The 24532-nt window shown below is 42.0% G+C and overlaps 1 protein-coding gene across 1 annotated transcript in view; it reads left to right on the top strand.

Moving 5' to 3' along the window:
• KMT2A (lysine methyltransferase 2A) overlaps positions 1–22559 on the top strand; it is a 78667-nt gene extending 56108 nt beyond the window's left edge. The window contains 12 exon segments of the mRNA XM_054693137.1: positions 742–902; positions 1091–1273; positions 1805–6035; positions 7252–7332; positions 8227–8291; positions 8690–8860; positions 13163–13237; positions 15381–15559; positions 15996–16099; positions 16814–16897; positions 17310–17439; positions 18828–22559. Of these exon segments, the coding sequence (XP_054549112.1) occupies positions 742–902; positions 1091–1273; positions 1805–6035; positions 7252–7332; positions 8227–8291; positions 8690–8860; positions 13163–13237; positions 15381–15559; positions 15996–16099; positions 16814–16897; positions 17310–17439; positions 18828–19103 (5740 nt within the window). The 3' untranslated portion in view covers positions 19104–22559.
• The last annotated feature ends 1973 nt before the right edge of the window (positions 22560–24532 follow it).

The raw sequence follows: 24532 nt of genomic DNA on the forward strand, positions 1-24532 counted from the left end.
ACTTGCTTAAGCATCTACAAGCTGACAATACAAATTTTAATTTCCCATTCTATCTGTCCTACTTTGGAGTTTCATTTTGCTATATGTACTCCAATGTAGTCTGCATCCCACAGACCATCTATGCTCCACATTGGAATCTCTTTATATTAATGAAGCTCCATTGGTATCCAGAAAATCTGAAGCAATTACATTTTTCTTGTCTCAGGGACTTTTTTCCCAAAGGAAGTAACTCAGGCTTGCTCTTAACTCATTTTTTTACACATTGTGGGGCAGTAGTCTCTTCCTGAATGCCAACAACTACTACTTATGATAATTAGTATTTTTCTTTCAACTATATTTGGGATATTTTAATATATTTGTCCTTTGCTTACAGTTCAATTTTTAAAAAGGTTAAAAGGTTTTATGTTATTTCTGAAAGGCTAAGAGAAAACAAGGACTTTGAACACCCTCACTAGTGTAATCTATAATAAGAATCCATGAAATGAAGTTAAATTCTATTGGTCAGGGAAATCAGGAAACCTGGGGTGAGAAGTAGTTTTTTTTGTTGTTGTTGTTTTATTTTTTGTGGAACCCTCGCCAGCGGCCGGGGAATGAACCAGCGCTGCAGAGGCTGCGGGTAGCTTCGCAGCCCAGCGCTCAACTGCTGCGCCACCAGGGGAGGCCCTGAGAAGTAGTTTTGATAAAGGTTACTCTCTGCTTCTGTACTCTCATTTATGGTGGTTTTTACAATCTGTTTGCCAGGTGTTCCAGGGTATACTGGAGTACCACTGATGCTCGCAAGCGCTGTGTATATACATGCAAAATAGTAGAGTGCCGTCCTCCAGTTGTAGAGCCAGATATCAACAGCACTGTTGAACATGATGAAAATAGGACCATTGCTCATAGTCCCACAACTTTTGCAGGTTAGTCTTTAATCAAGGTGAAAATTGAATTAGATTTGGGGGAGTACTATGATTGAAGGATGGGGGAAAAGTCATTTCTTCTGGAAAGGTAGTCTCATTTATTTCTAGTTTGATATTTACCCAGTAGCTGACTTTTTATTGGTTCACTTGTTTGATATTTTTATTCAACTCTTTATTTCCTATCATAGAAATTTCATCTAAAGAAAGTCAGAATGCAGCTGAAATTATAAGTCCTCCATCACCAGACCGACCTCATTTGCAGACCTCTGGCTCCTGTTGTTATCATGTTATCCCAAAGGCCCCTAGGATTCGAACACCCAGTTATTCTCCAACACAGAGGTCCCCTGGCTGTCGGCCATTGCCCTCTGCAGGTAAAGAATTTCATTGACCTTCTTGATCCAAGAATGTCAGCTCAAATATTAATTCATAATTCTTTCGGGCAACTTTATCTTTTTTTTTTTTTGAGGCATGTTTTTCATTTATTTATTTATTTTGTTTGTTTGTTTGTTTTGCTTATACATGCACTGGGTACAGTCAGAAGCGCGGGAGGGTGAGAGAATTCACCAGAGCCAGAGCAGGGAGCAGAGCAGGCAGAAGGACCGAAGTACACTGCTGAGGGGAGCAGCGGGCGGCAGGAGAGGTCTGCGCACCATGTGGGACCCTCCTCTGGTGGCCGGGGAGCAGCCAGGGATCGAACCGGCGCTGCAGCCGCGGGCAGCTTCACAACCCAGCGCTCAACCGCTGCACCACCTGGGAGGCCCCAGGCAACTTTATCTTGATGGCTTTGCTATTTGAAATTTTTTTTAGTTATCTATAAGAATATATAACGAAGTTGTTGAAACCAATGACTACTGCACATTGGTTCTATCTGTAATAGACTTAACTTTTTCTCTCTCATGTAGGAAGTCCTACCCCAACCACTCATGAAATAGTCACAGTGGGTGATCCTTTACTGTCCTCTGGACTTCGAAGCATTGGCTCCAGGCGACACAGTACTTCTTCCTTGTCACCCCAGCGTTCTAAACTACGGATCATGTCTCCAATGAGAACCGGGAGTACTTACTCCAGGAATGTTTCTGCAGTCACCACAGGGACCACTTCAGATCTTGAATCAAGTGCAAAAGCAGTCGATCATGTCTTAGGGACCCTGAATTCAAATACTAATTTAGGGCAAAACACTTCCACCTCTTCAAATTTGCAAAGGACAGTGGTTACTATGGGCACTAAAACCAGTCACTTGGATGGATCTTTGGAAATGAAGTATTCTAGTGCTTCAGATTTGACAACTAAGAGCTCCTTATTGAAGGCAGAGAAGACCAAAATGCAGAGTTCCAAGTGTTCAGAGGGATCTGCTCATAATGTGGCTTACCCTGGCATTCCTAAACTGGCCCCACAGGTTCATAATACAACACCTGGAGAATTAAGTGTTAGTAAAATTGGCACTTTTGCTGAACTCTCTTCAGTGCCGTTTTCTTCTAAAGAGGCCCTCTCCTTCTCACCGCTTCATTTGAGAGGGCAAAGGAATGATCGAGACCAACATGTAGATTCTAACCAATCAGCAAACCCCTCTCTCGATGAAGATACTGAAGTCAAAACCTTGAAGCTATCTGGAGTGAGCAACAGATCATCCATTATCAGTGAACATGTGGGATCTAGTTCCAGAGACAGGAGACAGAAAGGGAAAAAATCTTGCAAAGAAACCTTTAAAGAAAAGCATTCCAATAAGTCTTTTTTGGAGCCTGGTCAGGTGACAACTGGTGAAGAAGGAAATCTAAAACCAGAGTTTATTGATGAGGTTTTGACTCCTGAATTTATGGGGCAACGACCATGTAATAATATTTCTTCTGATAAGATTGGGGACAAAGTCCTTTCTAATCCAGGAGTCCCCAAAGTTCCTCCTATGCAAGTGGAAGGATCTGCAAAGGAATTACAGACACCCCGGAAACGTACAGTCAAAGTCACACTGACACCTCTAAAAATGGAAAGTGAGGGTCAGTCCAAAAACACCCTGAAAGAAAGTAGTCCTGTTTCCCCTTTGCAAATAGAGTCAGAATCTCCAACAGAGCCAGTTTCAGCCTCTGAAAGTCCAGGAGATGGTCCAGCGGCCCAACAAAGCCCCAATAATACCTCATCCCAAGATACCCAGAGTAACAGCTATCAGAATCTTCCAGTACAGGACAGAAACCTAATGCTTCCAGACGGCCCTAAACCTCAGGAGGATGGCTCTTTCAAGAGGCGATATCCCCGTCGCAGTGCCCGGGCACGTTCTAACATGTTCTTTGGACTCACCCCACTCTATGGAGTCAGATCCTATGGTGAAGAAGACATTCCTTTCTACAGCAGTTCAACTGGGAAGAAACGAGGCAAGAGATCAGCTGAAGGACAAGTGGATGGGGCCGATGACTTAAGTACGTCAGATGAAGATGACTTATACTATTACAATTTCACTAGAACGGTGATTTCTTCAGGTGGAGAGGAACGGCTGGCGTCCCATAATTTATTTCGGGAGGAGGAACAGTGTGACCTTCCAAAAATTTCACAGTTGGATGGTGTTGATGATGGGACAGAGAGTGATACTAGTGTCACAGCCACAACAAGGAAAAGCAGCCAGATTCCAAAAAGAAATGGAAAAGAAAATGGAACAGAGAACTTAAAAATTGATCGGCCTGAAGATGCTGGTGAGAAAGAACATGTCATTAAGAATTCTGTTGGCCACAAAAATGAGCCAAAGATGGATAACTGCCACTCTGTAAGCAGAGTTAAAACACAGGGACAGGATTCCTTGGAAGCTCAACTCAGTTCATTGGAGTCAAGTCGCAGAGTTCACACGAGCACCCCCTCAGATAAGAATTTACTGGACACCTATAATACTGAGCTCCTGAAATCTGACTCGGACAATAACAACAGTGACGACTGTGGGAATATCCTGCCCTCAGACATTATGGACTTTGTGCTAAAGAATACTCCGTCCATGCAGGCTTTGGGTGAGAGCCCAGAGTCATCTTCATCAGAACTCCTGAATCTTGGTGAAGGTTTAGGCCTTGACAGTAATCGTGAGAAAGACATGGGTCTTTTTGAAGTGTTTTCTCAACAGTTGCCGACAACAGAACCTGTGGACAGTAGTGTCTCTTCCTCTATCTCAGCAGAGGAACAGTTTGAGTTGCCCCTAGAGTTACCATCTGATCTCTCTGTCCTGACCACCAGGAGTCCCACTGTCCCTAGCCAGAATCCTAGTAGACTAGCTGTAATCTCAGATTCAGGGGAGAAGAGAGTAACCATCACGGAAAAATCTGTGGCCTCCTCTGAAGGTGACTCAGCACTGCTCAGTCCTGGAGTAGATCCAACCCCTGAAGGCCACATGACTCCTGATCATTTTATCCAAGGACACATGGATGCAGACCACATCTCCAGCCCTCCTTGTGGTTCAGTGGAGCAAGGTCATGGCAACAATCAGGATTTAACTAGAAACAGTAGCACCCCTGGCCTTCAGGTACCTGTTTCCCCTACTGTTCCTATCCAGAACCAGAAATATGTGCCCAATTCTACTGATAGTCCTGGCCCATCTCAGATTTCTAATGCAGCTGTCCAGACCACTCCACCCCACCTGAAACCAGCCACTGAGAAACTCATTGTTGTTAACCAGAACATGCAGCCACTTTATGTTCTCCAAACTCTTCCAAATGGAGTGACCCAAAAAATCCAATTGACCTCTTCTGTTAGTTCTACACCCACTGTGATGGAGACAAATACTTCAGTATTGGGGCCCATGGGAAGTGGTCTCACCCTAACCACAGGACTAAATCCAAGCTTGCCAACTTCTCAATCTTTGTTCCCTCCTGCTAGCAAAGGATTGCTCCCCATGCCTCATCACCAGCACTTACATTCCTTCCCTGCAGCTACTCAAAGTAGTTTCCCACCCAACATCAGCAGTCCTCCTTCAGGCCTACTTATTGGGGTTCAGCCTCCTCCAGATCCCCAACTTTTGGTTTCAGAAGCCAACCAGAGGACAGACCTCAGTACCACAGTAGCCACTCCATCCTCTGGACTCAAGAAAAGACCCATAAGTCGTCTACAGACCCGAAAGAATAAAAAACTTGCTCCCTCTAGTACCCCTTCAAACATTGCCCCTTCTGATGTCGTTTCTAATATGACATTGATTAACTTCACACCCTCCCAGCTTTCAAATCATCCCAGTCTGTTAGATTTGGGGTCACTTAATACTTCATCTCACCGAACTGTCCCCAACATCATAAAAAGGTCTAAATCTGGCATCATGTATTTTGAACAGGCACCCCTGTTACCACAGAGTGTGGGAGGAGCTGCTGCCACAGCGGCGGGCACATCAACAATAAGCCAGGATACCAGCCATCTCACATCAGGGTCTGTGTCTGGCTTGGCATCTGGTTCCTCCGTCTTGAATGTTGTATCCATGCAAACTACAACAACCCCTACAAGTAGCACGTCAGTTCCAGGACATGTCTCACTAACCAATCCAAGGTTGCTTGGTACCCCAGATATTGGCTCTATAAGCAATCTTTTAATCAAAGCTAGCCAGCAGAGCCTGGGGATTCAGGACCAACCTGTGGCTTTACCACCAAGTTCAGGAATGTTTCCACAAATGGGGACATCACAGACACCCTCTACTGCTATGACAGCAGCATCTAGCATCTGTGCACTCCCCTCTACTCAGACTACGGGCATAACTACTGCTTCACCTCCTGGGGAAGCAGAAGAACACTATCCGCTTCACCATGTGAACCAGCTCCTTGCCAGCAAAACTGGGATTCTTTCGTCCCAGCGTGATCTTGATTCTGCTCCAGGGACCCATGGATCCAACTTTACCCAGACAGTAGATGCTCCTAACAGCATGGGGCTAGAGCAGAATAAGGCTTTATCCTCAGCTATGCAAGCCAGCTCCGTCTCGGCTGGGGACTCGCCATCTTCCAGACAGCAGTCAGCAAGCCCCTCGGTGCCGGGTCCTGCTAAAGCCAAACCAAAAATCAAACGGATTCAGCTGCCTTTGGACAAAGGGAATGGCAAGAAGCACAAAGTTTCCCATTTGCGAACCAGTTCTTCTGAAGCACACATTCCAGACCAAGAATCCAACATGACATCTATGACCTCAGTCACAGGGTGAGAGAGCCAAATATTAGTGTGTTGGGTCTGTGGGATCTTGAGCTGTGGATTAGAGGCTGTTGAAGCAGTAATCTTCTGGGAGAGACATTCTCTATCCAAATCGCACTGCTTGGTTTTGTGGGTTTTGACTTGGGAATCTCCTCACGGTGATTTTTTTTTAAAGATTTATTTATTTTTTCATATAAAAACTGAAGTGTAAACCAGAGATGTGTGGGTCAGGGAAGTGAGAGGAGTCGCTAGAGACAGACTGGGGAGCAGAACAGATGGGTTTACTGAAATACACTGCTGAGGGGAGCTGCAGGCGAGACAGGAGAGGTCTGCTGCACCATGTGGGTCAGCTCCTGACTGGGGTTTGAACTCATGCCGCAGTGGCTGGCAATAGCTTGATAGCACTGAGACTTTAACCCCTGCACCACCAGAGAGGCTCACAGTGGTTTATAGAGCAAAATTTAGTTCTATGGGTGGAACTTGTTTGTCTCTTGGGTGGGGCCACATCTGTAATTACTCTTTGCTCTGATTTAAAACAGTGTTGCTGTTTGCTTTTGTTTCTCTTTTTTTGCTAAGACTTAGGATACTAAGGAATGATTATTCCTTTCTGCAGAGCAAAAATCACTTGTTGTGGATCCTCATGCAGTCATTTTTAAAACTTTGTCATTGACATATGATATACATAAAGTGCACAACTGAATTTTTCCCGTGTTTCCACCATTCAGATCGAGGTATAAAACATTTCTAGTGAGGAAATACTCCAGAAGATGCCATGTGCCCTTTCTTAATCAGAATTCTGTCCTACTCAAGGCAGCCACTGTTCTCTCCTGTCTCACCACAGATTGGGTTTGTGGCTCATCAGTTTTATTAGATTTTTTTAAAAATATTTATTTTTGCATGGACGAACTGGGTGCAGGCCAGAGATGCGGTGGATAGAGGATTCACCAGAGACAGAGTGGGGAGCAGAACAGGTGGAAATACACTGCTGAGGGGAGCAGCGGGTGAGACAGGAGAGGTCTGCCGCTGCCCTATGGGGGTTAGTCTGCCTGGGAATAGACTCAGGCTGTAGCGGTGGAAAAGCTGAGATTTAACCCCTAGGACACCAGGGAGGCCCAATTTTATTAGATCTTAATAGGATTATTTCTCCAGATTGACATCCGTATTTAATTCAGTACATATTTACTGGTGGTTTTTCTTGAAAAGATAACTAGTGATTCTGTTCCAGGACTCCAGGAGGAGAGACGGAGCAGCAGGACACAACCAGTGTGGAACAGCCATCACAGAAGGAATGTGGGCAGCCTGCAGGGTAAGCAAAAAGTAGTTCTCTTAAGAAAAGCCCTCAGTTCTACCCACCTCATTTAAAAAATAGTTCTTGCTGATTTTTTTTTTTAATGGAAGTAATTTTTTAATGGACTTAATACATACTTGTTTTTTTAAAAAAAGACATTAGCTTCAATAATGGGTAATAGTTCCCTGTTCATTTCCTACCACCCATCTCTTCCCTAACACGAAACATTGCTATTGTTTTCACCCATGTAGTCATTGCTGTAGAGAAAAGATATGCATGGTATATATGTAAATGTAAACCTTTTTTACATAAAATAGTATTGTACATACTGTTCTGTACTTGGTTCTTTTATTTATTATATTGTGTCATGTATATATTTCTGTGCCAGTACATATAACTGCAATTCATTTTTTTAATGACTGCCTCTAGTTGCGTTGTGTGGATATATAGTAATTTATTTAGCTAGTCCCCTATCAATAATGCATCTTGATTGTTTCCAAGATTTATTTAGTGTAAAACGTGAAAATTCATGGTGGTTTGCAAGCTCTCACAGTTACTTTTGTTTTAGTTAAACCAGATAACTTTTAGAATTGCTTCTAACAATTGTCCTTTCATTTTTTTCTAATACTAAAGGTATGAGAAGAATTTATAGGACACATTCTACCACGCCAAAAGCAGAACTTAATGTCAATATTTGGGGAAGGATTTGAGAAAAGATAGTTTTATGTTATGTACCATACAGTAGCGTGGTGATGATGTCCATTTAACAGATTCTATGCAAAGCACTGTGTGGTTCATTTCTAGTATTTGCTTTATGTAACTGACCGCTGTATGGCAGTTATGGACAGTGTTTATCTTAGAATTTAAGAACTATCTGATGTTACATCTCACATTTGTTTTCTTTTCATTTAGGCAAGTGGCTGTTCTTCCTGAGAATCAGGAAGCACAAAATCCAACAAATGAACAAGAAAGTACAGGTATGCGGATGAATGCAGCTTAGAATTGCAAACCTGAAAAATACTACAGAATCACATATGTTTTACCTACTGACTTTCTAGATTAAATGAAAAAAAAAAAAGCTGAACTTCAAAGTTTAGTTAATCTGCAAGTAGGAATAATAACACAAACTATGGAATATAGCACAACGTACTATGGTAACCATTCATGGCTGATAAGGGGGTGGGAGAATTATGGGGACTACACCTGAGGGGAGAAATCAAAATTGTACAAAAATGAACGCAATGTAAGAAAATAACAAAAAAAAAAAAAAAAAAAAAAACACTGGAATGTTTTAGGCTTAGAGATAATGTATGTAGAGTTGGTGCTCAGTAAGTGTTTACCATTGCAATTTTGTTCCCTGTTTTCTCTGTCACAGAACCAAAAGCAGTGGAAGAAGGAGAAAGTAATTTCAGCTCTCCGCTAATTCTTTGGCTCCAGCAAGAACAGAAGAGGAAGGAGAGCATTGCTGAGAAAAAGCCTAAGAAAGGGCTTGTCTTTGAAATTTCAAGTGATGATGGCTTTCAGATCTGTGCAGAAAGTATAGAAGGTTAGTGGATTTAATTAGGTTGGCCTACCTGTTTCAGCTCGATTTGCACTTTATATGTATTAGCACCACTTATGTGGGCAATTTTGTGTTGGGTTATTATGGAAGATTATTGGAGGGGTTATGCATTTTTCTTGTCCTTAAGAAGTAAGTATAATAGAAGAAAATAGTCCATAACTTAATATGGAAAGTTAATAATAAAGATTGTTTTTAAGACTGCATATACCTTAGCTGAGTACATGACATCCCTGCTTCTCTCCTTATCTTTCTGCCACTTCCTTGTGCCGTTTTCTCTCTTTTACAAACTCTGTGCTTTCCTACATCTTTTCGCTTTGTGTAGAATGTTCTTCCTACCCTCATTTGCCTGGTGAATTCCAGCTCTTCCTCAAAGATTCAGCTTGGAAAGTCTCCCTGCCTTTGCCTAAAATTTGTTTCCTAAATGTTTTACTTGTTTTTTGTCGAACTCAATTCTCACTTTAACAGGAACTTCCCATAAGGATTGGGATTTTATTCTCTTATTCTTCATATTTCAAACATATAGATGTTCATTAGCCATTGAAGGACTAATGAATATTCTCTAGGTAGTACGTAGTAGTAGAACAGTTTAAAGAAACTATCACTGTAGGGTCAGTTAGGGTTATCAAAAAATCTCATGAAGGGCCTCTTTGGTGGCACAGGGGTGAAGAAGCAACCTGTGAGGCTATCCATAGCCACTGCAGCACGAGTTCGATCCCCAGCGAGGGAGCTACCCACATGGCGCAGCAGACCTCTCCTAACTTGCCCACTGCTCCCCTCAGCAGTGTATTTCAGTCAATCTGTCTATTCTGTTCCCAACTCTGTCTTGGTGAATCCTCTCACCCCCAAACCTCTAACCTGTACCCCAGTTCTTGCATGCATAAATAAATAAAACCTAAAAAAACATTTCATGAAGATGAACAGAAGATTCTGTTAAAGGAGATAATAGAATTTGGATTAGGCAGAGAGGAATGAGGAGGCTTTCTAAGAAGGGATGTAAGCAAAGCTAGAAAAACAATATAACATTTGATGGTGTTAGAGTAGTGTCAGGTGGGAAAATGTTGAAATCCCTGTCAGGTACAGTGAGAGAGAAAATTGGGAAGGTTGATAGGGCACAGGTTTCATTGGGCTGTCAGTTCCAAACCAGTAAGACCTTTGAAATTTGGGGGAGTGGAATAAAACCAGAATTTCTGGAAGCTTAATATGGTAGCTTCATATAAGGATGATTGAATTGGAGAAGCTAGAGGGCAGCTGGTTACTAATGAGAGTATTACTACTGTAAAGATGTCAGTTTCAGGAAAGCCCTCTTCCAATGTTTTAAGAAAAGGAAAAAATACACACTTAATGTGTCCATATATTGCTTGCATATGGAGAGTAGAGACAGGAGTCAGAGAGGACTCTGAAAATTCAAGACTTGTTGACTAACAAAAAGATATGTAACAAAAATACTTAGTTTGAGTTCCATATAAGACATAATGAGGGCCTCCCCGGTGGCGCAGCAGTTGAGCGCTGGGTTGCAAAGTTGCCCACAGCCTCTGCAGCGCCGGTTCAATCCCTGGCCCCTGGGCGAGGGTCCCACATGGCGCACGGATCTCTCCTGCCGCCTGCTGCTCCCCTCAGCAGTGTGCTTCGGTCCTTCTGCCTGTTCTGCTCCCTGCTCTGGCTCTGGTGAATTCTCTCACCCTCCTGCGCTTCTGACTGTACCCAGTGCTTATATAAATAAATAAATAAATCTTTAAAAAAGAGAGAGAGAGAGATCCTTAGGAACACATTAAAAAAAAAAAAAAGACATACTGAGCATGGAGGGCTGATAAGAAATCTAACAGAATGTAAGAGATCATGGAGTCTTAGGTTAGAATTGGAAGGGGCTATAAAGGTTTTCTTGTTCCATCCTTTAATTTTAACGCTTTGTACTCCGAACCATTCTGGACATTGGCTACCAATGTCCCCTGAGAGGGGACAGCGGAGTGCAAAGGGTTAAGGAACAGAGGCACAAGGAATAGATTTAATACCAAACATTCAGATTTGGGACCCATTAAGAGATGTGACTGCTTTTGGTAGTCAGAGGTCATTTTCATTTGTTCTTTTTCAGTTCCTTAAGATATTCATTAAGATGTAAGGTTAGGGCCTCCCTGGTGGTGCTAGGGGTTAAGCACAGCACTATGAAGAAATCCACAGCCTCTGCAGCACAAGTTTGATCCCCGGCTGGCAAGGGAGCAACCCACATGGCGAGGCAGACCTCTCCTATCTCATCTGCTGTGCCCTCAGCAGTGTATTTCAGTCAGTCTGCCTGTTCTGCTCCCCACTCTGTCTCTGGTGAATCCTCTCACCCCCGGCAACTCTGGCCTATACCCCAGCTCTTATATGCATAAATAAATAATTTTTTTTTTAAGATTTATTTATCTATTTATTTGTTTATACAAGCACTGGGTACAGTCAGAAGCGTGGGAGGGTGAGAGAATTCACCAGAGCCAGAGCGGGGAGCAGAGCAGGCAGAAGGACCGAAGCACACTGCTGAGGGGAGCAGCGGGCGGCAGGAGAGGTCTGCACGCCATGCGGGACCCTCCTCCGGTGGCCAGGGAGCAGCTGGGGATAGAACCAGCACTGCAGAGGCTGCGGGCAGCTTTGCAACCCAGCGCTCAACCGCTGCGCCACAGGGGAGGCCCCATAAATAAATAAATTTTTAAAAAAAGATGTAAGGTTAGATTGTTGGAGATCTTTCTTATTTTTTGATGTAGGCCTGTATTGCTATAAACTTCTCTCTTGGAACTGCTTTTGTGACATTCCATAGGTTCTGATAACTCATGTCTTTATTTTCACTTGGCTTTAGATACTTTTATTTTTATTTATTTTTTGCTTTGCATAGAAGAACTGGGATGTAGACCATAGGTGTGGGAGGCGAGAGGATCCAGCAGAGACAGAGTGGGTAGTAGAACAGGCAGATTTACTGAAATATACTCTGAGGGGAGCAATGGGCAGAATAGGAGAGGTCTGCTGTGCCATATGTGGATTAGCTTCCTGGCCGGAGATCGAACTCAGGCCATAGCAGTGACAGCACTGAGAGTTAGCCCAAAGGCCACTAGGGATGCCCCCTTCAGATATTTTTAAATTGTTCCTTTGCTTTCCTCATTAATCCACTAGTTATTCAGTAGCATGTTGTTTAGTCTCTACATACTGGGTTTTTCTAGCTTATCTAGTTGTGATCAGAGAATATACTTGATATGATTTCACTCTTTGTGAATTTGTTTACCCTTGTTTTGTGATCCAGCATGTTGTCTATCCTCAGAAATGTTCTGTGTACACTTGAGAATGTTTACTCAGCTTTTTTGAGGTGGGGTGTCATGTAAATGTCTGTTAAGCCCACCTGGCCTAATTCCTCATTTAAGGCTATTGTTTCCTTGTTTGTTTTCTGTACAGTTGATCTGTCCATTGATGTGAATGGGGGTGTTGAAGTTCCCTACTACTTTTGTGTTGCTGTCAATGTCTGTCTTGTTAATAGTGTATACATTTTGATGTTCCTACATTTGGTGTGATGGCTTCCTGGTGGGTTAATTCCTTAATCATTGTATAATGTCCATCCCTCTCTCTTGTTAGCTCTTTTAACTGGCAGTCTATCTATTTGATAGAAGTATGGTGCTCCTGCCCTATTTAGGATATCATTTACTTGTAAGATTGTTTTCCAAACTTTTCCTCAGCCTAATTCTGTGTTAGGAGCTTAGATAAGTCTCAGAGATAGCAGAACATTGTATTTTGTTTTCTGACCCATTCACCCACTCTGTGCCTTTTCATTGTTGAGTTTTCAGCACATTTTCAGAAGGTGTGAACTTCCTTACTGCTTCTGTGTCCTGAGTTAACAGAAAATATTTTCCCACCTTCCTTCTTATGAATTGAACTGATTTAAATTAAGAAAATTATTCTAGCAGGATGTTTTCACACTGTAGGTATTCCAAGCATAACACTTGAGCTTGTTTCAGTATTTTTTTTAATTTATTGATGTATACAAGAGCTGGGTACAGACCAGAGATGCAGGAGGGTGAGAGGATTCACCAGAGACAGAGTGGGAAGTAGAACAGGCAGATTGACTGAAATACACTGCTGAGGGGAGCAGTGGGCGAGACAGGAAAGGTCTGCTTCACCATGTGGGTTGCTCCCTGGCCCGCCGGGGATCGAACTCGTGCTGCAGAGGCCGTGGATTGCTTTATAGTGCGATGCTTAACCCCTTGTGCCACCAGGGAGGCCTGCTTGTTTCAGTATTAACAGATATGTGTTGAATATTTTATTTCCTCACAGATGCCTGGAAGTCACTAACAGATAAAGTCCAGGAAGCACGATCAAATGCCCGCCTAAAGCAGCTCTCATTTGCAGGTAATAAAGCAGTTACCTTACTCTTGTCTCTTAATAATATTGTAGTAACTTATTAGTCTAAACTACAGAGTTGATTCTACAAAAGAAAATAGTAGTCTACAGCCATACCACCCTGAACGCACCTAATCTTGTCTGATCTTGGAAGCTAAGCAGAGTCGGGCCTGGTTAGTACTTACTACTGGGATGGGAGAAAATAATATTAATAAACTTTTATTTAAAGTTGTTTTTTAAAGCTTTATTAAGATATAATTCTCACTCTATAAAGTTCACTCTTTGAAACTATACTATTCAATTCAAAAGTGTATATTCATACAGTTATGCAACCATCACTATTGTAAAGTTCTAGAATATTTTCATCATCTCTGAAAGGAACCTCATGCCCATGGCAGTTATTCCTCAGCCCTACTTTAAACCACTAATCTACTTGTTGTCTGTATGGATTTGCCTAATATGTATGTACATTTTGTATAAATGCAATCATTCATTGTGTGACCTTTTGTGACTGGCTTCTTTCATTTAATAAAATGCTTATAGATTTCTCCGTACTATACCATAGCATTAGTACTACTTTCTTCTTTTTTTAAACTGATGAATTTTTTTATTGTGGCAAAACTCACATCACTTAACCATCCTTAACTATGGTATAGAGTGGATTCATATTCTGCACAGTTATTGCTGCCAGAATTCTTTCCATCTTGTACAGCTGAAACTATACCCATTAAACAGAAATTTTCCATTCTCTCCTTCCTCCATCTTTTGGCAGCCATCATTATGCTTTCTCTCTCTCTGACTTTGACTACTCTAAATATGTCATCTAAATGGAATCACACAGTATTTGACTTTTTTCACTGGCTAATTTCACTTAGCATAGTATCTTCAAGTTTCATCTGTGTTGTAGCATGTTGCAGAATTTTCTTTTAAGGCCGGATAATATTCCTTTGTATATGTAACATTTTACTTATCCATTGATCTTTTGATGGACACTTGGGTTGCTTCCATATTTTAACTATTATGAATAATGGTAATATAAACATGGGTGTACTGATGGATCCCATGGTGATTCTATTTTTAATTGTTTAAGGAACTGCCATGCTGTTTTCTGCAGCAATAACACCATTTTAGGTTTCTACCCATGGTGTACAAGAATTCCAATTTCTTTACATCCTCGCCAACTTTTGTTTTCTGGTTTTTTTGTGATAGTAGCCATCAATAGACACTATTTTGGTATCTATTAATAAATATCCAAAACAGTATTTGTAAATGAGATAATATTTTTAATACATATATGAAGAACATTAAGTATTTGCTAATATCAACAAGAGCGTGGCAGTTGTTAGTATATCCTGTCCCTTTAATAAAAGAGACCAGTAATTTCAGAAAGCCTTTTACCCTCTATGCTAGTAGACTTATGGAGATGCTGTTTTAATAAAATAAAAATTTAAAATTTAAAATGCCAAGAAGTTACTGAGTGTATTACTTCATACTTTCACTATAACATCACAAGCAAAAATACCTGTTGGGGAACAAACATTCCTTTATAACTTTAGTGAGGTACCTGCGTGAATAGGAGCTTACAGAATGCCAGTATCACATTACCTGTAAACAAAAATGAGATCATTTTTGGAGTTACACAGTCCAGAGTTCCTATCTTGTCACACTTAACTATGTGATCTAGCATGTGGTACCTAAATTCTCTGAGCCTGCTCTCCTGCCCACCTGTGACTATGCAGGTGTCTCTTTTTTTCTTCATAAGCCTGTCCTTTTGCAATGTAAAAACAAAAAAGTTAACTCTCTGAGCCTATGTTTACTTACCTTAAAAGGAGGGCTAGTAATCTCTTCCTTGTATGGTCGCTATGAGCGTGAAATGAAATAACACATTTAGCATTTCTGGGTATATACAGACCATAAAAGAGTCCGTAATTTGGTGGCTTGTTTTATTTACTCTACTGTGAACATTTTACAGATTGATAGATCTGTATCTGTGTCATGTTAATGGTTATTTCTGACTAGTCTTTAATTTAGTTCTCCCTCTAGCAGAATTATACTCTGAATTATACTCTGCATTATAACACTGCATTTCTTCAGTGTTCTGCAGTTTCCTATTGGTTATACTCCTCACTGCTCTGCTGCTTTGATCTTATAGGTGTTAATGGTTTGAGGATGCTGGGGATTCTCCATGATGCAGTTGTGTTCCTGATTGAACAACTCTCTGGTGCCAAGCACTGTAGGAATTACAAATTCCGTTTCCACAAACCAGAGGAGGCCAATGAACCCCCCCTGAACCCTCATGGCTCAGCCAGGGCTGAAGTGCACCTGAGGCAAGTTCCAATCATTTCCATAAGCAGCTTGGGGTCCTGATATTATCTAATGATATGTTTTTTCATAGCCATCAAGATTTCCAGTGTTCATGCCATCCTTCATTGTGTCTGTTAAAACATTTCACTAAAAATTAGGCCTTCCTGGTAGTGCAGGGGTTAAGTCTAGGTGCTATAAAGCTATCACCAGCCACTGCAGCACGAGTTCAATCCCCAGCCAGGGAGCTAATCCACATAGCGCAGCAGACCTCTCCTGCATCACTCGCTGCCCCCCTCACAGTATATCTCAATAGGTTCGCCTGTTCTGCTCCCCTCTCTGTCTCTGGTGAATCCTTTCACCTCCCCACACCTCTGGCCTACACCCCCATTCTTGTATCCATAAGTAAATCTTTTTTAAAAATAATATTTCGCTAAATAAATTCTCATCTTTTGGCTCTAGGAAGTCAGCATTTGATATGTTTAACTTCCTGGCTTCTAAACATCGACAGCCACCTGAATATAACCCCAATGATGAGGAAGAAGAGGAGGTACAGCTGAAGTCAGCTCGGTAAGTGCTAAGTGAAGAGGGTTCATTAGAAATGCTGTGCTTCCCTTTCCTCCAGCTCTTAAGAGTGCTGTGGTTAAGAAATTCCTGAATAACATTTAAGAAAACTAAAAGGGAGTTTTATGTTGAAGTAGCAGTAGCTGCCTGGCAAAGAGCAGATTATGTTATAGAGCAGACATTTAAATAACTGCACAAACAATGGCCTCCCTGGTGGCACAACGGGTTGAGCGCCGTGATGTGAAGCTGTCCGCAACCTCTGCAGTGCAGGTTTGATCCCGGCCGGCCGACGAGAATCCCACATAGCGCAGCAGATCTCTCCTGTCGTGCCTGCTGCTCTCCTCAGCAGTGTATTTCATCAGTTTGCCTGTTCTGTTCCCCGCTCTGTCTCTAGTGAATCTTCTCATCCTGCCACGCCTCTGGCCTGTACCCCAGCTCTTGTATAAAAACAAATAAATCTTTAAAAATAAATAAATAACTGCACAATACAGGTTTTCTTTTCTTTAGCCATAGCATACCCTGTCAGCTTTGGAGGTACCATCATTATCATCGTGGTCAGAAAGCACTATGTATAATAAAATAGACCTAATTTCATAAGATACTTGTTATGGTTGGCATTGAACAATAGTGTAGTCTTATTCTTTAGGAACTTTCAAGCCCAGACTCAAACCTGATTATTTCCTGAAGAGAATTCATTAATAATATGCCTTGTCTCTTTAGGAGGGCAACTAGTATGGATCTGCCAATGCCCATGCGTTTCCGGCACTTAAAAAAGACTTCTAAGGAGGCAGTTGGTGTCTACAGGTATGGCTAAAATTCTAGAAAGAATTATAGAAAACTAATGAAGTTTTCCAAAATCAAAGTGGACCAAATGCTGGCATGGCCTCCCTCATTCAGTAAGTGAGATGCTCATAGATGATACTGAATGAATCTGATGTCTTGGGGTCCTGCAACTCCCTGTATGGAACAAGGAATTTAACACAATATGCATTAAAATATTGCTACATCTTGTGGGCTACAGAAGGAGAAATCTTTCATCCTCGGTCATTTGTTCAGTTACTATACTCAAATCAGGTGGGTCCAGATTCTTTTTGTTTTTCCCCATTGTCTGTCCTTCCTTGGGGAACTAACAGACCAGAAGATTTTGTTCATGTGTTCACACAGTTAACCATACTTGCAAAATGTGTAGTTGATCACTTTCATTTTTATGTCCTAGGTCTCCCATCCATGGCCGAGGTCTTTTTTGCAAGAGAAACATTGATGCAGGTGAGATGGTGATCGAATATGCTGGCAATGTCATCCGTTCCATACAGACTGACAAGCGAGAGAAATATTATGACAGCAAGGTGAGTCTCACAGTTTGATTCTCCCAGTTCTTTTCTTGTAGAAAGGAGCCATTAACTATGAACATGATCCAAAGATCAAAAAAGAAATGGTATATTTTATTGATTCAGAGACACTTGTTTTTTAACACTGGAACATAAATTTCTGGTGGACCCATAAAAGTTAGAATTCACTCTAAGGGGACTCCCTGGTGGCGTAGGGGTTAAGTCTCAGTGCTACCACCGTGAAGACCCATCACTACAGCATGAGTTCAATCCCCAGCCAGGGAGCTAACCCACAAGGCACAGCAGACCTCTCCTGTTTCACCTGCTGTCCCCCTCAGCAGAGTATTTCAGTAGATTTACCTGTTCTGACCCCTACTCTGTCTCTGGTAAATCTTCTCACCCCTTGCACCTCTGGCCTGAGCAAAAAATACTACACAAAAATAAATAAATAGGGCCTCCCCGGTGGCGCAGCGGTTGAGCGCTGGGTTGCGAAGCTGCCTGCGGACTTTGCGGCGCCGGTTCGATCCCCGGCTGCTCCCCGGCCACTGGAGGAGGGTCCCACATGGCGCGCAGACCTCTCCTGCCGCCCGCTGCTCCCCTCAGCAGTGTACTTCGATCCTTCTGCCTGCTCTGCTCCCCGCTCTGGCTCTGGTGAATTCTCTCACCCTCCCGCGCTTCTGACTGTACCCAATGCATGTACAAAACAAACAAATGAATACATAAATAAATAAATAAAAATACATGCCTCTCTTAAAATAAATAAATAAATAAATAAATAAATAAATAAATAAATAAATAAAATCTTTAAAAAAAGAATTCACTCTAAGGATTAGTACACAGAGATATTCTTTGAAGGTTTGTCTCTGTGGTCTCTAGCATCAGAAGCACAAAGAGACAGAAGTTTTAGGTTTCTCTTTCCTGTGGTGATATTACAGACCTCCAGTCTTGTGCCTAAAATTTATATCATGGTGGGGTGCAGGGGGACAAGAAGAACAAATTTTTTTTTAATTTACATTTTATTTTTATATTCCCCATACAATTACAACCCTTTATTTTTTACCCCAAGCCCTCCTTTCCCCACCCCCACCCCCTAACCCCGTAGAGTGTCTCTTGTTCATAGTTATTTGTTGATTTTGATATTTTCTTTCTTATAGTTATTCTTTTTCCTGGTCCCTTATTTAAGTTTTCTAGATTCCTGCTATGAGTGAGACCATCCGGTATTTTTCTTTTTCAAGAACAAATTTTAAAAAATCTATATCATGGAAACATTTAAAGATCAGAGAAATCTGGAAATTTTTACTAGAAAAATCTTGGTTTAGCAGCTATAAGTCACATCAGGAAAAGGGAAATGTTCTAGAGCCTGAGCTATAATAAGTAACAAGTTCTCTTTTTTCCTTCACGAATAGGGCATTGGTTGCTACATGTTCCGAATTGATGACTCAGAAGTAGTGGATGCCACCATGCATGGAAACGCTGCACGCTTCATCAATCACTCGTGTGAGCCTAACTGCTACTCTCGGGTCATCAATATTGATGGGCAGAAGCACATTGTCATCTTTGCCATGCGCAAGATATATCGAGGGGAGGAACTCACTTACGACTATAAGTTCCCCATCGAGGATGCCAGCAACAAGCTACCCTGCAACTGTGGCGCCAAGAAATGCCGGAAGTTCCTAAACTAAAGCTGCTCTTCTCCCCCAGTGTTGGAGTACTTGGACCCAGAGCCATCCAAAGCAGTGCTGAAGGCCTTTGCCAGCAGCTAGGAGTTCCAGGATATTGAGTGGGCACAGCTGAGGGGCCTCCACGATGGCTGAGCTCCCTATGTCCCTTATTCACATTATCATGTGATCACAGTCCTGGAGAGAAAGATGCGGTCTCAAGGAAAAGATCCATGATTGGCTTTCTACTCGGGCCCTCTGATTGTATGCCGTTGCAAAGTAGAAAGTGGGGTCCTAGCGGACTTGCTGGAAGGAGCCTGTGGAGGGTTAGTTATGATGGGAGATTGGGCCTGAGCATCTCTTCAAAGAAAAGTTGCCATCCTCATCTTGGCGCTCTCCCCAGCACTGTAAGCGAGGGGTCAGGCAAAGCCCCCAGTACAGGGGTTGGTTGGATACCTGATAGTTTGCTAGTCGGACCCAGCCTGTAACCATCTGTTGAACAAACAGAGAAGGTCTGGTAGTTTTCCTTACTATGCTCCCACTTGAGAGTTCACTTCTGGTTGGGAGACAGGATTCTTAGCACCTTTGGTGTCAAAAGGCTGTCTTGGGGTTGTGCCAATTAATTACCAAACATTGAGCCTGTGGGCTTAAAGTGGGAGTGTTGTCCCCATGAGCCTTATCTCAGCCAATTACCTTTCTTGACAATAGGAGCGGCTTCCCTCATTCCTTCTCTTCGCTGTCTTCATTTCCCCTGTTCATCATACCGCTTTCCATTCTTTCTGGGTGGTAGGGGAGAGGAACTCCCTGCTCAAGAACACTCCCTGTTGGGCATGGTATGTGCCTACAAAATGTTCCCTCAGCCTGGAAGTACTCCCAGTGGGGAAGTGGGCAGGAGCCATTGGCCATAACCAGACAGAAATTGGAGAAGTTTTCATAAAGCTTCACTGAGAGTTTTAAGGAAATTTATGTAGCATGATTTTTTAGAAGAGGAAAAAAATTATTTAAATAGGATTTGAATCATGCAACATCCAGAGTATCACAACTAGAATGACCCCTGGGCCCCCTTCCTAGGACATGGTAACTTTATTTTCCCCTTGTTAAGGCATAGGAAGACTTAACTTTAAATGGTCAGTGTCCAGTTGAAGGCAGAACACTAATCAGATTTCAAGGCCCAAAACTTGGGGACTAGACCACCATACATTGAGGGAACTCTTCCACCTGCGCAAAATCCATGGATAAAGTGAGTTAAATGACACTACTGCCCTGATTACTCCTTAGGATGTGGTCAAAACAGCATCAAATGTTTGTTCTTTTACTTCCCCCCAAGACAGTGTCCTGAACCTGTTAAATTAAGTCATTGGATTTTACTCTGTTCTGTTTACAGTTTACTATTTAAGGTTTTATAAATGTAAATATATTTTGTATATTTTTCTATGAGAAGCACTTCATAGGGAGAAGCACTTATGATAAGGCTATTTTTTAAACCGCGGTATTATCCTAATTTAAAAGAAAATCGGTTTTTAATAACTTTTTATTTTCATAGGATGAAGTTAGAGAAAATATTCAGCTGTACACACAAAGTCTGGTTTTTCCTGCCCAACTTCCCCCTGGAAGGTGTACTTTTGTTGTTTAATGTGTAGCTTGTTTGTGCCCTGTTGACATAAACGTCTTCTGGGTTTGCTCTTTAACAATAAATGGAAAAGGAAGGTCACCCAACTCCATTGGGCCACCCATCTCCTTCCCATATTGAAGCTTCTCAAAAGGCTGTAGTAGTATCTTGACACAGCAGTTTCTCCTCTTCTTTCCCACACTGTCACTCCTTCTGGCACGAGCTCAGTGGTGAGAGGTGGGAATCTGCTACATTTCCCTCATCTTTCCTACTTCAGAGTCAGCAACCAAGTTGAATGGCACCCTGACATTTTCCATCACCATCTGCCTCATAGTTCACCTCGTTCCCTTTTCCTCTGCCCACCAAGTCCTCATACTTGCAAAGAACCCATGGATCCCCATGTGCCCTCTTTCGGGGCAGCCCGTTGAAACTGAAGCACAGTCTGACCACTCACGATAAAGCAGATTTCTCTCTGCCTGTCGGCCACAAGGTTTCAGAGCAGTGTAGTCCAGTAGAGGGCGGGGCACCCTTTTCTCGCCACAAGAAGCCCATTCTTATGGAGGTCTAGCAAAGCAATACGACTCCGCCCAGCGCTCTCTGCCCCAGGACTCATGGCTCTGCTGTGCCTTCCATCCTGGGCTCCCTGTTCTTCCGTGACCTTAAGAACTTTGTCTTGGTGGCTTTGCTGGAACATTGTCACTGTTTTCACTGTTCTGCAGGGAGCCCAGCACTGTGGCCAGGATGGCAGAGACTTCCTTGTCATCGTGGAGAAGTGCCAGCAGGGGACTGGGGAAAAGCACTCTACCCAGACCTCACCTTCCTCCCTCCTCTTGCCCATGAACAAGATACAGTGGCCCTAGGGGTCCCACTAGTATCTGGTTTCCTTTATTGCACTGTGTGAGGTTTTTTTGTAATTTTTTTTTTTTTTTAAGAAAAAAACCTTAAGCTGCATTTATTACTGAAATGATTAATGCACTGATGGGTCATGAATTCACCTTGAGAAAGACCCAAAGGCCAGTCGGGGTGGGGGAAAACAGCTAAACAGACCTAGTTATTGCCCTGCTAGGCCATGCTGTACTGTGAGCCCCCTCCTCATTCTCTTTCTACCAGTCCCAAACCCTGAGGCCAGGAGAGGAACCCAGATCATTCCTTCTCTTGCCAGCTGCAGATGGTTTGCCTTGCCTTCAAACTCCCTGATTATCAACCACAGAAATGAGAAATTCCTCTTACAGCTCAGCCTTGAGTCCATTGCCAAAATTCAGCATACCTGCCAGCAACTTGGGGAATAAGCTAAGATTTTCCCTACAAGAGGGAAAGGTTTAAAAAACACAAAAAGGCATAGCTATCTCCAAAACACCTGAGTTTGTTTTGAAAGTGACCAAGGGAATTGTTGCACAAAAGTGCATACTGAGGAACTGTGGTGGGTCATTCCCAAGAATCCCCCAGGGGGCATCCCAAATCCCTAAGGAGTAACAGCTGCAAATCCGGTCAGTTCTCAAGTGAGCAAGCCAGCTCACTTATAGCTTTTGCTGCTAGAACCTGTTGTGGCTGCATTTCACAGTGACAACTGTGTAACCAGAATAGCTGCATGGCGCTGACCCTTTGGCCGGAACTTGGTCCCTTGGCTCCCTCTGTTACTGTCCACCACCTCCAGCACAGCCCCTCCTGTTTTTACACCAATAACAAGAATCAAGGGGGAAGCCCTGGCAGCTATATATGTTTTCAACCAGACTCCTTTGCCGGGATCCAGTCCACCACCCCGCTTGCCTGTGTCAACCCCCACCCCTACTCCCGGCCAATGCAGTGAGCACCATGCAGCTCCCTTGATTTAAAAAAAAAAAAGAAAGAAAAAAAAAAAAAAAAAACACAAAAAAAAAAAAAATTTTTAATGAATGTATCTTTCTAAAGGACTGACGTTCAATCAAATATCTGAAAATACTAAAGGTCAAAACCTTGTCAGATGTTAACTTTTAAGTTTGGGATTTTTTTTTTTTTTAATAGAAATCAAGTTTGGGTTTTTTGTTTTTGGTTTTTTTTGTTTGTTTGTTTTTGTTTTTTTAAAGGAAAAGCGGGTCATTGCAAAGGGCTGGGTGTAATTTTATGTTTCATTTTCTTCATTTTAAAGCAATACAAGGTTATTGAGCAGATGGTTTTGTGCCGAATCATGAATACCAGTCAAGTCTCACACTCTGAAAACTTGCAACTTTTTTGTTTTGGTTTTCATATAAATATAAATATGATATATATAGGAACTAATATAGTAATGCACCATGTAACAAAGCCTAGATCAGTCCATGGCTTTTAATTCTCTTAACACTATAGATAAGGATTGTGTTACAGTTGCTAGTAGTGGCAGGAAAATGTCGCCTGGCGCTCCTCTGACCTGACATGGGGGGGACTTCCAAACCATGCTGGGACAGCAAGACAGTCCATCCCTAGGGTCACAGAGAAACGCAGAAATGGTGTCACCTGGATTTTTTTTCTGCCCGTGAATGTTGCCAGTCAGTACCTGTATTCCTTGTTTCTCTATTTTTGGTTATGAATGTTGGGGTTACCACCTGCATTTAGGGGAAAATTGTGTTCTGTGCTTTCCTGGTATCTTGTTCCGAGGTACTCTAGTTCTGTCTTTCAACCAAGAAAATAGACTTGTGGTGTTTCTTTTATTGAACTTTTAACAGTCTCTTTAGTAAATACAGGTAGTTGAATAATTGTTTCAAAAGCTCAACAGATGACAAGCTTCTTTTCTAGAAATAAGACATTTCTTGACAACTTTATCATGTATAACAGATCTTTTGGTTTGTTTTTAATTTTTCCTTATGTTCTTCCAAGTTTCTGGTTAGAGAAAAAGTGAAAAAAAAAAAAAAGGAAAAAATGTGTCTAAAGTCCATCAGTGTTAACTCCCTGTGACAGGGATGAAGGAAAATACTTTAATAGCTCAAAAAATAATAATGCTGAAAGCTCTCTACGAAAGACTGAATGTAAAAGTAAAAAGTGTACATAGTTGTAAAAAAAAAAAAGGAGTTTTTAAACATGTTTATTTTCTATGCACTTTTTTTTATTTAAGTGATAGTTTAATTAATAAACATGTCAAGTTTATTGCTGCAAGTGGGCGAGCTTTCTTTTGACTTTAGCTGGGGGAGGGGTATGGCCTATGACCAGACCACAAAGTACCCTTTACAAAAGACAAATACAGGATGATTTCACTCACCTGGAGAATAAAGGCACAGACAAAACTAAGCCAAAGCAAACCACAGAAATCCAAATCCAGAACTGAGGCTAGGGAGGGGAGAACAGGTGGAGGAGCGAGGGGTACTGGAGGCCCAGTGGACTATGGGGGGGTATTATCAGTGTTTGGGTGGTAGGTGTGGTGTGATAACATCTGAAGAGGTGTAGACCTGTGCTCCTAAATCATGCAGTATTATAAACCAATGTTACCTCAATAAAAAAATATTACACTCCACTGTCTTTTGAGGTGGAATCACTAAATCATTCTCCATTGCCTACCTTCAGGCCTCACTCCACATTGGTTCTTTGAACTGTTTTCTTCTCACCAATGGTGTGTTCATTTTGGATATGAAAAAATCAAAAAGATGAATAATCTTTATCGCCTCCATTTCCTCCCCTTCTTTATCCATGGGCAGTCGAGCAGTAGCTTAAGGATTTCTCCCTAGCTATAAATAAAAGAAAATGAAAGCATTTCAGGAAGAAACTGGATAGCACCCTGATTACTCCACTTTAACTTAAAACTAAAATTGAGTTTATTTATTGTTTCTCCTAGTACTGGGTGGGGGTGGGGAGGTGGTTGAGAAATATTTGTAAATATTCTACTAAGCCAGCACTAACC

This window comes from Talpa occidentalis, unplaced genomic scaffold (genome assembly GCF_014898055.3).
Source record: "Talpa occidentalis isolate TD23 unplaced genomic scaffold, MPIMG_talOcc4v2.1 talOcc4.12, whole genome shotgun sequence".
In the NCBI taxonomy this organism is placed as follows: domain Eukaryota; kingdom Metazoa; phylum Chordata; class Mammalia; order Eulipotyphla; family Talpidae; genus Talpa; species Talpa occidentalis.